Here is an 11,600-nt window from a genome sequence, read left to right as displayed (position 1 = left end):
AGGCGGGCAGGCAGGCGGCGGCCTCGGAGGGGAGAAGGAGAAGTGGTGGTGGTGGCGGCGGCGGTGGTGGCAGCCAGCAGCTGGAAGGCAGGCCCAGCTGGGGACCCGGAGCCAGCGGCTGCTCCTCACAGGGAACCAGGGGTCCATGGCCAGGCCCTCCTGCTGAGGCCCTGCGCTGGGTGCCCCCGGGACACCCCACCCTCCTCCGCCTCCCTCTTCCACCTGCTTCTCTCCATCCTCCCCTTCCTCCTCCTCTCCCTCCTCCCTATCTCTCCACCTCTCCGGCCCTCTCATCGCTCTCTGGGTCTCCCGGCACTCCGTCCTCCCCAGCCCCTCCACTCCTCCACCTCTCCCCGCCCCCAGCATGCTTTCCCGCGGGGGCTGAGGGCTTGAGGTCCCCAGGCCCTAGCCTCTTCCAGGGCAGGGCCGGGGCTCCAGGGGGGAGGGGGGAAGGGGTGGCCCCCTCCCCCCCACCAAGCCCTCCCCTCCCCCACTTCTCCCGATGGCCGGCTTCCTTGTCTCCACCCAGTCCTCGCCCCCCGTGGCCCCCCCAGGCCGGCCCGGCTAGGGGAGGGGGCGGGGGCCCTTGCCTGGGCCGGCTTCCCCCTCCCCCGGCTCTGCCTGTGCCCCCTCCCTTGCGTTTTCACCTTCCTCCCTCCTTTCCTCCCTCCTTCCCCTCCATTTGCTCCTTCCCCCTCTCCTCTCTCCCCTTCCCTCCTCCATTTTCTCCTTTCCCCTTCCTCCCCTCCCCGGCCCGCCCTCTCCTCTTCCACCTGTCCTTCCTCCCTGCGCCCCGGGAGCACCCCCATTTTGGGTTAGTTGGGGGCCACTGCCGGAGGTGGGGGAGGGGGCCCTGTGGACTGCCCTCTCCCCCCGCCCCAGCCACACCGCCCAGCGTCACAGCGTCTCCCCCTTGTCGTTCCTCGGGCCTCGAGGGAGCCCAGCCCTCCGTCCCACCAGGATCCGTGAGTGTCTGCAGGATGGGGGTTGGGCTGGGGCCGGGCCTGGGTCCTGGAAGGCTGGGCTCACTGCGGCCTGGTGGGGGGCCCCCGCATTCCCCTGCTCCCCGGAACGGCAAATACCCTCCCCCACCAGGGGCCTGCCCTGCGCCCTCCATCTCCCAGCCTCCTTTCCCCTTGGCCTTTCCTCACCCCTTCCTCTGGGTACCCAGCTCATCTCGCCTCCCAGCCCCCAGCTGCTGGGCTCCTGAGGGGCTGGCTGGCTCTTACTTGCGGTCTCACTCCCTCTCCGGGACTCCTGGCTGGTCTCCGCCCGTGCTTGCTCCGGCCTCGGCCCGCGGTGACCGGCTCTGCTCTCTCACTCTGTTTCAGTCGCTCTTCTTTCCTCTGAACCTCATCCTCTCTGCCTGCCATGCGTCCCATCCCAGCCGGTCTCTATCTCCTGGAAATGTCTCTCCGTTTTGGAATCTCCGTTTCATGTGTCTCTTGGGCCTCTCTCTGGCTCTGTCCAACTTGTTTCTCCTTGCTGTTAGCCCAGCCCTTTCTTGGTGTGTCTCTGCTGATCTCTGTCTCCGTCTCCCTCTCCTCCCTCTGTCTCTCAAAACTCCCCTGTCTCTCCTCTCTCTTTTGGGAGGATCCCATGCCTGGTCTAGCCCTCTCTCCACTGCCCTCTGTCCCCTGTTTGCTTTGCCTGTGCCTCTGCTGCCCTGTCTGCCTCTCTAACTCTGGGCTCGGAGGCCGTCTTCCTTCTCTTACTTTTCTGCTTTCTTCCCCCGGATCCACTCCTCGTCCTGTCTCCTCCATCCCTCACTCCTTAGCCACTGCCCCCCTCCATGGTTCACTTTGTCTTTTCTATGGTGATCTCCCCCCCACCCCCATTCTCTCTTCCCACTTCTCCATTCCCCTGCCAGGCCTTTGGTTCCCATTCCTTCCCTCCCTTTGGGGCTTGCAGGCTCTGGAAATGACCGCCCCTTCCAAGGTGCTCTGAGTGATGCACCTCTGTGTGGACTTGCCTCCCTTATGTGGGCGCTTGTCCTGTCTCCTGCCTGTGCCCCTCCAGGTCACTCACTCTTCCTCCCTCAGTTTCCCTCCCTGACTCTCACTTCTCCTCTCTCCTTGTTTGGGAGTCTGTCTCTCTATCTTGTGTCTGTCCCACTTGCCCCTTCCTCTTCTCGAGAGAAACTGTGTGGCTCACATACCTTTTCTCTCTGTCTCTTTCCGACTAGCCCTCCTTCTTTTCAGAGTTTTGTAATTTCTCTTCTCCCCACGGTTCCTGTACCTGTTAGCTGTTTTGCCTCACCTCATTTGCCCTCTCCCCTTTGCGATATCTCTCACTTGCCCACTTGTCTGTCTTCCTGCCCTGGCAGGGCCCTTTCCGCTCACTCAGCTGCTGTGTTTCCATCTTTATCTGGCTTTACCTAAGTACCTGGGCCTGTGAGGCTCGGGCCTGATTCCCTGCCCCTCCTCTCTCACGCTCTCTGTGTTGTCTCTGTCCCCTTTGGTGTCCCACTTGTAGGTGATGTCTGTGTGTCCTTCTCTCTCATTTAGCCCCAGTTACTTACTTTTGGTCTGTCTGTTTTTCTGTCTGTGCCTTCCTGTGCCTCTGTGTCCATCTGCTGCCCCCAGCCCTGTCCCTGGACTGTCTCTTTGGGCTCCCACCTGTGTCTGCCACCTGTGGGTCCCTGCCCTTCTGGCCCCTGTCTCATTCTCGGTCTTTCTATGTATCCTCTAGTCTCTGCTCCCTGATTTGCCCCCAGAAGCCCCTCGTGTCTCAGGATGACCCCCTCACTCCCACCTCTCTCCTAGCCCCGCCGTCCACATCCCTCCCCCTGTGAATTCTCCTTCCAGCTTTTCCCTGCTTCCCTTGCTCCTCCACCCTTGACAGGCCTTCACCTTAGATGTCGATTACAGTCCACAGGCCCCAGGCTGTCCAGCAGGCCCTCCCATCCCCAGCCTGTCTTTCCCAGAGGTCCTGAGAGAGAGGGATCTGCTCGAGGTCACCTGGGAGTCGGTGGCAGAGCAGGGACTGAGGGGGGTCTCTTGTGGCCCTGGCCTAGGTTTTCTGGCTTCAAGGGACGATCTGAATTTTGCACTGTGCCTCTGTCTCCATTAGCAAGTTCTACCATCTCACCAGCTTGAGCCCTCCTTCCATGGGCATGAGTGGGGTGCAGGGAGCCCCCCAGGCTCACCTCACAGCACTCTAGGCCTCTCAGTAACTCCCTCCCATGGAAACCCAAGTGTCCCTTCCCTTGGGGGCATGGCCCTTGGCCAGGGAGCACCATGCATCTGGCCAAACTCATCCCTGCCCAGTGGTCACCCTGCGGAAGCCCAGGGCACCTGGAGCAGTTGTGGGGAGCAGAGACTCACTGTCTGCCCCTAGTCTTCAGCTCCCTGGTGCAGGGTGTGGGGGCACAGTTTGGCACCCGCTTCTGCAGACAGTGTACCCCTTGCTTTACTCAGTCTTCCCATCCAGGTCTCTGGTGGCATCTCGAGTGGGTTTGTGTCCTCTCTCCATTCTGTCTTCCTGTTCTGTTCTGTGTCCCTCCTCTGTCTTGATTTCCCTCTCTTCTGCCTGCCTGCTCTCTTCCTCTCCCTGCCCTGCCCTTTCTCTCTCCATCTCTGTGTCTCACTGTCTTCCTCTCTCTTCCCTCTTTCTCTTTCCTAGTCCTGTCCTCATCTTCCTGTAACTCTCCTCTGTTTCTCTCCATTGCTCTCCCCATTCTCTTGTCTTCATATCATCTTTCTGTTCCCTTATATTTTGGCCTATTTTCCCTTTCTCCTTTCCTGAGTCTCTTGGTATCCCTCCCACCTCCGGCCTCTCCTCTTTCTGTCTGTCTGCTTCCCCCCTTCCCTCTCTTTACCCTTCTTTTTTCCTTTTTTCTTTTTTAGTCCCTTAGGTGCCTGGGGTCTGACCATCTGACTCCATCTGTGTGTCTCCATGTGTCTTTCTCTTCCCAAGTTTCCTAACTCCTGGATACTCTCCCCTCCAGACCCCGGATGTCCAGGCCTCTCTCCCTGTGGGATTGTGGGAACCAGGGACGTCAGGAAGGTGGCAAGTGAGGCCTGGGATGGGGTTGCCTAGCAACCACTGCATCCTCTCCAGCCGGTTTCTGTTGCCTAGTAACAGCTGTCTGCCCAGAGACAGGGGCGGAACTGGGTGGGGGGGGTGGCACTTCCTGGTCTCCTCCTGGGGTGGAGATGGTTCCTGGAATTCGCTCTTACCTGAGATCCTTTTCATGCCTGCCTCCCATTTTGGTGGCTCTAGCAGTGTCTCTCCCACTCAGTGCCTGTGTGCTGTGGGCTTCTCCCTGCTAGTGCTCCTCTGAGTCTCAGCTCCCCCTACAGCGATGCCTTCAGTATCGCCAGCTCTAATGAGGGCAGGGCCCTTCAGAGCTCGGCAACAGTGTCCCAGGCTCTGTGGTCACCACCCCATCCAGCAGTCCCCAAAGGGGCTCAGAGGCCCCCGTATCAGCGATCTCCCCGTGGGCTGGGGGGTCTCCCTGCAGGTGGCGAGTGGGGGCCGCGGCAGCTGCGTCCCCATGAGGAGGGGAGGAAGATGCCGGCTGAGCTTCTGCTGCTGCTGATTGTTGCCTTCGCCAGCCCCAGCTGCCAGGTGCTCTCCTCACTGCGCATGGGTGAGGCCCTACAGCGCCCCCGCTGGCCCTGCCTCCTCACACACCCTCCCAGAGCCCTCCCTGGGGCTCTTTCCTGGGCCTGCCAGCCCCTCAGGACCCAGGGATCTGGGCCTCGGCCCAGCAGCCCCCGGCTCCTTCCTCCCCCGGACCTAGGAGTCCGGATCCCGGCTCTCTCCAACCTCAGATCCGGGAGTCTGGAGCCCTGACCCCACCTCCAGCCCTCCCTCAGAGCCAAGGAATCCAGGAGCCCAGCCTTTCCTCCCTCAGGACCCAGGAGTATGGTCCCCAACACCTGTGTCCCCTCAGCTGCCATCCTGGACGACCAGACAGTGTGTGGCCGCGGTGAACGTCTGGCCCTGGCCCTGGCCCGGGAGCAGATCAACGGGATCATCGAGGTCCCAGCCAAGGCCCGCGTGGAAGTAGACATCTTTGAGCTGCAGCGGGACAGCCAGTACGAGACCACGGACACCAGTGAGCAGGGCCACAGGGGCCGTGGGGTGAGGCAGGGCAGGCTGGTGGCCCTCCATCTGCTCCTCGGCCCTGGCCGCCTCAGCTTGCCGTGTTCTCTTCTAGCTCCATCTGCCCCTTTCTTCCTGTCTGCACTGCCTTCTCCTTCCCAGAGATGGTGCTGCTGGGCCGGGGGCGGTGGGGAGAGCATCAGCCCCCGTGCTGCCCTGGGGGAGCTGAGGGCCTCGTTTGAAAGACAAGCTTCACAGCTGGCTGGGGACACTTAACCCCCCAGAGCTAAGTAATGAGGGGCCCAGGCAGCGAGGCCAGGGTGCCTCAGGGGCAGGGACAGCGAAGGTCTTCTGGAGAAGACAACACTGAAGCTGAGCTCTGAAAGATGAGCAGGATATAGAGGGAGAGGTGTTGCTCAAGGTACGCCCCGTGGAACACAGCCAGCCCTATAGTAGGGGTGCGTGAGTCTGCTGAACGCTCACAGACTGCGCGAATGTCCCTTGAACAGACGTGCTGGGGACATAGACCTTCGGGAGATGCCGCCTTCAAAGGTGTTTTAGACAGATTTCTTTCCTGCAGGCCTTTATCAGAGCCTTTGTTATGCTCACGTGTGTTTGAGATCACTGAGAGGGAGAATGGGGTCCAGTGTTTCCTGGACTTTTTTGACTGGTATAGCACAGAACACAATGAGAGACCGGGTTGGAGGGTATGGAGGGAGATGGTATTCCAGGCATGTGCCTGTAGTCTGGAGCTGGGGCGGAGGGGAGGGCTGAGTATTTGGAGCCAAGGAACTTGATGTGGGGTTGCACCCATCCTGAACACCTGGACTCAGGACGTATTTGGGGGGATCGTGAGAGACTTCTGGACTGGAGTGTGACTCGGCAGTGGGAGGTGAGGCTGGGCAGATTGACAGGCCAGCTCGAGGAGGTCTACAGGTCAGGCTGAAAGACGCTACCTTCACCTGCAGGCAGTGGGGAGTCGTTGATGGGTTTGGAACAGGGAGCTGGTGAAAGTGGAATCTGGAAGCTAGATTTGGGTAGCTGGCGAGGAGACTGGTGCGTGCCTGAGTTGACAGCCCTAAAGTAGGACAGGGGAGGAGGGGTCGAAGAGAAGCGGACAGATATGAGAAAATTGGGGGACAAAAAAGAGACAGGATTTGGTGACTAATTGGCCATTAGGAGGAAGACTGAAGGCAAGGACCATTTCCAGGTATTTGGTGTGTGTAAATGGTGGGACCCTCACCAACATGGAAGGCACAGAAGGAATAAGTTTGGAGGAAGATGAGACGTTTAGTTACGATGCTCTTAGTTGGGTGGCAGAAACCCAACTCAGGCTGCCTTAAGGAAAAGGCATGTCAGCTCATGTCACTAAAAGGCCTAAAGATTAATTTCAGGCTTGGTTGAATCCAGGTACCCAAATGATATCCCAGGATTGTTTCAGGCATGGCTTAATACAGGCACTCAAATGACGTTCCAGGAACCTCTGTGTCTTCATCTCTGGGTCCTACTTTCCTCTAAATTGGCTTCATTTTCAGGAATACCCTCCCCAGCTGGTGGCAAGATGGCCTCAACTGCTCAAAACTTTGCATCTCACCAGTTTAGCAAACCCAGTGATAATTTTAGCAGGGGACCTGGGGAAGGCTCTCAGTGGCCTAGTTTGAGCCTGTCCCCATCTCTGAACCGATGCCTGTGGCCAGCACAATGTGGTCCTTTGATCCTGGGTCAGGTATCAATCAATTCTGGGAACCATGTGATTCCCTCAGGAAAAGTTAGGGTTCTGCCACGGGGATGGGCACTGGACAGGTAAAAACCAAGGCTTCCGCCCACCTCCCAGTCTTGAGATGCACGCATGTTTAAGGAGAAAGAAAATGGAAGAAAGAGGAGCAAGTAAATGCAACAGAGGAATGGTGTTTGGGGTGTAGAGTGTAGAGGGGACCTTGGCTGTGGGTTCAGGGTAGAGGGGGTGTTGGATGCACCTTAGGCTGTGCGTGGTTAAAAAGCTTAAGAGAGACAAAGGCTGAGAAACCAGACACTGGATTTGCAGCCAGAAGGAGGTCCTTGGTGTATCCTCTTCATTTCTTCCTTTGTTTCTCTCTTGGTCTGAGCCGGCCCTCTGTTGCCATGTCTCCCTGTCTCCTTCTGTCTTGTGCCCCCCCCTTTTGTCTCCTGCGGTGGGCTGGGTCAGGGACGGGGCTTCTGGGTCCCCAGGTGGTGGGGCAACATCAGGCAGCTCCATGTGGAGTGTCGGGTTCTCTCCTGGGCCAAGGCAGTTCCCTGAGGGCGGGGACAGAGAGGAGGAAGAGGGTCCCTGAATCTGCGGTCTCTTCCCACCCCTCACAGTGTGTCAGATCCTGCCCAAGGGGGTCGTGTCTGTCCTGGGGCCCTCCTCCAGCCCTGCGTCGGCCTCCACCGTGAGCCATATCTGTGGGGAGAAGGAGGTGAGGCGGGAGTGCGGGGTTGGGGTGGGGGGCGGTCCCTGGAGGCGAGGGCTGGGGAGGGGGGAGCAGGATGGAAGCAAAGGTCCTTCTCTGTTCAGATCCCCCACGTCAAGGTGGGTCCCGAGGAGATGCCCCGCCTTCAGTACCTTCGCTTCGCGTCTGTCAGCCTGTACCCGAGTAACGAGGACGTCAGCCTGGCGGTCTCCCGGATCCTCAAGTCCTTCAACTACCCCTCGGCCAGCCTCATCTGCGCCAAGGCCGAGTGTGAGGGAGGAGAACTGTTTTTTATTTTATTTTATCTTTTTTGGACGCGCCGCCCGGCCTGTGGGATCCTAGGTTCCCCGACCAGCGACTGAACCCAGGCCCTTGGCAGTGAGAGTGCAGAGTCCTAACCACCGTACCGCCAGGGAAGTCCCATGAGGGAGGAGAACTGGATGCCTTGTTTTCTATTTCCCCAAACTCCCCTTCCCAAGACATCTAGTCTCCCACAGTCATGAATGGCCCCCTGATTTTAAGGCCTGGGGGATCCAGACACAGGCTCTCCTAGTTCCCACCATCCCTTCCCCTTTAGGAACCCAGACCTCTGGTTCCACAGACCACCCCCCCTCCCCACCCACTCCCGCCCCCAAAGAGACTCTTTAGTCCGCAGATAGTGACTGAGCACGTGCTCGGAGCAGGGCCCCTGCTAGGTCCCGGTGGTTTAGCAGTGAACAACGCTAGGTGTGGTCCCCGGCTTCCCGGAGCTCGGGGACCACTGGGGGACACCGTGGTGAGCAGCTGTGATGCGGAGTGTTGCGAGCTCTCAGGAGTTAAGCGGGGGTGATCCAACCCTAGTCTGGGAGGTTCAGAGCCTGCCTCCCAGAGAAAGGGACCTCTAAGCTGGACCTGAAGGGTAGGGAGGAGTTGAGGTGCGAGAGGAGAGAGGGAGCATGTACCAAGCAGAGGGCAGGGCAGGGCAGAGGCGAGGCCCCGGGAGGCTCAGAGATGCTCCCAGTGTGGGAGTAATGAAGCAGGACCTGGGAACGGGGCATGCTCACTGAGGGCCTTATGTTTTTTCCTGAAGACGATGGGGGCCATAGAAAGTACCCACACCGGGCAGGTACGAGTGTGTTGCAGGAAGAGCTCTTTGGCTGCACCATAGAGAGCAGACTTGGAGACTCCATGACACAAGATGTGGCATGGAGAGCGGCTAGAGGTGGGGAGGGATGGTCCTGGTTAAGGCTCAGGTGGTGGCACGGGGACCGAGGGGCCAGAATGGATTTGAGGAGAGTTGTGAGGGAAGGGAGAGGGTGGGGTCATGGATGGTGACCAGGTCCTGCCCGAGGAGGAAGGGACAGTCAGTTCAGGGGCACACGTTGGGTTTGAGGTGTCTTTGAGACATTCAAGTGGAGACGTCTGGGAGGCTGATGGGCTTGTGGGTGCCGCTGGAGAGAGAGAGGACCGTGCTTAGTCACCTCCAGGAGGGAGTCCTCTTTCAAAAGGTACTCACTGCACACCTGCCATGGTCCAGACATTTTTTTTTTTTTTTTTTTTTTACTTTTTATTTATTTATTTTATTTATTTATTTTTGGCTGTGTTGGGTCTTCGTTGCTGTGTGCAGGCTTTCTCTAGTTGTGGCCAACGGGGGCCACTCGTGTGGTGCGCAGGCTTCTCATTGCGGTGGCTTCTCTTGTTGCGGAGCACGGGCTCTAGGCACGCGGGCTTCAGTAGTTGTGGCGCATGGGCTCAGTAGTTGTGGCTCATGGGCTCTAGTAGTTGTGGTGCACGGGCTTAGTTGCTCCGAGGCATGTGAGATCTTCCCGGACCAGGGCTCGAACCCGTGCATTGGCAGGTGGATTCTTAACCACTGAGCCACCAGGGAAGTCCCCAGACATTGTTCTTGGTATTAGGGATGTGGCAGCGCATGAGCCAGGCCCTCGTCAAACCTAATGAGAAGAGCCAGACAGTGGACATAGAGAAGACGTGGTCTGGTCAGGAGTAGTGAGTCCTGTGGACAAATAGAGGAGGATGACGGGAATTGGGAGAGCTGGAGTAAGGGGGTGCAATTTGAAATAGAATGGTTGGCGTGGGCCTCACTGAGGAGGTGATATCGGAGTAAAGGTCTGGAACGTGGGGATCTGGAGAGGAGCGTTCCAGGCAGAGGGAACAGCCAGCGCAGAGGCCATGGGGCACGTGTGTGTGTGCGTGTGCGTGTGTGTGTGTGTGACAAGAAGGAGGCCGGCGTGGCCGGAGCCAAGCGAGTGAGAGAGGAGGAGATGAGGTCAGGGACATAATGAGGTGAGTGGGCAGATGGAGTAGGGCCTTGGAGGCTGTGAGGACTTTGGCCTTCACTCTGACCCAACGAGAAGCCGTTGGAGGGTTTGGGACAGAGGAGGACACATCTGCTTTCCAGCAGCAGTTCTGGCTGCTGTGTAGGGAACAGACCCTCCGGGGGCAGGCGTGGCCGATGTCACAGGCGGGAGATGGCAGCGGCTCGGACGGGGACGTGGTGCCACGGGGTGTGTTTTGAAAGTAGAGCCTGGGTGGATTGGCCGTGGGCGTGAGAGACAGACAGGGGCCGGGCTGCCGTCAAGGGCTCTGGCCTGAGCGCCTGGCCAGCTGGAGGCTGTTCACTGACCCGGCGAGGTGTGGTGGTTTGGTGAGGAGAGCAGATTGCGGCTATGCACACGTGAAGCGTGCGACGCTTGTCACGCAGCCCGGTGGGGGCAGAAAGGTGACAGGAGACAGCGTTCTGGAGATCGGGGGAGGTCTCGGTTGGGACTTCAATTTGAGAGGACCCGAGCATCAGGCCCCTGGGCCCAGCACCCCAAGAGAGCCAGCTGCACTCCGAACTGCCACCCCACATCCTGAGCGAGCCCCGGTCCTCTCCCCAGCTACCCCGTGCCAGAGAGGAGGGAGCGGCCGCCCCGTCTCCAGGCACACGGAGGGGCTCTAACCCAGGGCCCTACCCCTCCCTCAGGCCTGCTGCGATTGGAGGAACTGGTGCGCGGCTTCCTCATCTCCAAGGAGACACTGTCGGTGAGGATGCTGGATGACAGCCGGGACCCCACGCCGCTGCTCAAGGAGATCCGAGATGACAAAGTGTCCACCATCATCATCGACGCCAACGCATCCATTTCCCACCTCATTCTCCGTAAGGTGGGTCCCCACCCCCCTCTCTGATTTCCCTACAGGGTCAGGAGCAGAAACATGGGGTGACAGAACGAGTCAACCAAGGCCCACGGGCCTCAGTTGTCACGTGGCGGTCCGGAGCCCCGCTTCCTACGTGCAAACGCTAAATAGGAAGTTTTGTCTCTCAGCTCAGCTGCTTGCCGGCTGCACCCTTGGTTGGACCCTGGACAGTCGCCTTCCCTCTCTGTGCATACTTGCTACCTCAGTGGGGTGCCGTGAGGGTTAATGAGTGAAAGGTGGGGAAGCGCTGGGACAGCCCCTGGCCCAGAATAAATGCGGGTGTAGTGGGAGCGCCCTGTCATCTTTACTGAGTGCCTCTCCTACTCTGTGTCAGGGTGTTTGCGCGCCTTCTCTAATTTGGTTCTCGGGACTTCCCTGACGGTCCAATGGCTCTCACCCCAACCTGCAGGGCAGGGCAGGTATGATACCATTTTTTGGTTGAAGAAGCAGGGGTTCTGGGCCGGCAGGGAATGGACTGGCTCAAGGGCACCACCCAGGAAGGGCCAGCGCAGGACCTTTCCCCATGGGCCCTCCTCATGCCATCCAATGGTGACCCACATTCACTAATCATTCATTGCTCCCTGCTCTTAATTTTTCCTCATAATCTAATCTGTATTATTTATTTTTCTCCAGTTTTTAAAAAATTAAAACCATATATCATTGCCGATCGTAGCTAACAGGAAGGAGTGTGGACAGAATCCACAGGGCTCTTGAGGCTTAGAGCAAAGATTTTGGGCTCTGGAGGCAGACAATGCAGGCCTGGGCCGGGGTCCCAGCCCCTCTTGTGTGAGCCAAGTGACCGGTGGTCACTTTCCTCTCGAGCCTGCGTTTTTCTGTCCTGGAATGGGCTGTAACCCATGTGATAACAGCTCCTGCCACACAGGCAATGCAATCTGGTGCCATTTCATGTTCTAATGCTGGTAGCAGGACAGAACTGGG

The 11,600-nt window shown here is 58.8% G+C and overlaps 1 protein-coding gene across 5 annotated transcripts in view; it reads left to right on the top strand.

Annotated features, from left to right (window-relative positions):
• Positions 1-11,600, top strand: part of GRIK5 (glutamate ionotropic receptor kainate type subunit 5) — a 50,546-nt gene continuing 38,946 nt past the window's right edge. For 2 of the 5 annotated variants that reach the window (XM_059903908.1, XM_059903907.1), the window contains exons 1-6: positions 1-965; positions 4,466-4,594; positions 4,901-5,065; positions 7,393-7,490; positions 7,589-7,754; positions 10,450-10,628. In XM_059903908.1, the coding sequence (XP_059759891.1) occupies positions 4,516-4,594; positions 4,901-5,065; positions 7,393-7,490; positions 7,589-7,754; positions 10,450-10,628 (687 nt within the window). In that variant the 5' untranslated portion in view covers positions 1-965; positions 4,466-4,515. Of the gene's footprint in view, positions 966-4,465; positions 4,595-4,900; positions 5,092-7,392; positions 7,491-7,588; positions 7,755-10,449; positions 10,629-11,600 lie in introns of those variants that run through there. The other 3 variants (XM_059903905.1, XM_059903906.1, XM_059903909.1) reach the window with 3 other exon arrangements.

Source organism: Balaenoptera ricei, chromosome 19 (genome assembly GCF_028023285.1).
Source record: "Balaenoptera ricei isolate mBalRic1 chromosome 19, mBalRic1.hap2, whole genome shotgun sequence".
Classification (NCBI taxonomy): domain Eukaryota; kingdom Metazoa; phylum Chordata; class Mammalia; order Artiodactyla; family Balaenopteridae; genus Balaenoptera; species Balaenoptera ricei.
Note: the sequence above shows the minus strand (reverse complement) of the source record. Positions and strands in the feature narration are given on the sequence as shown.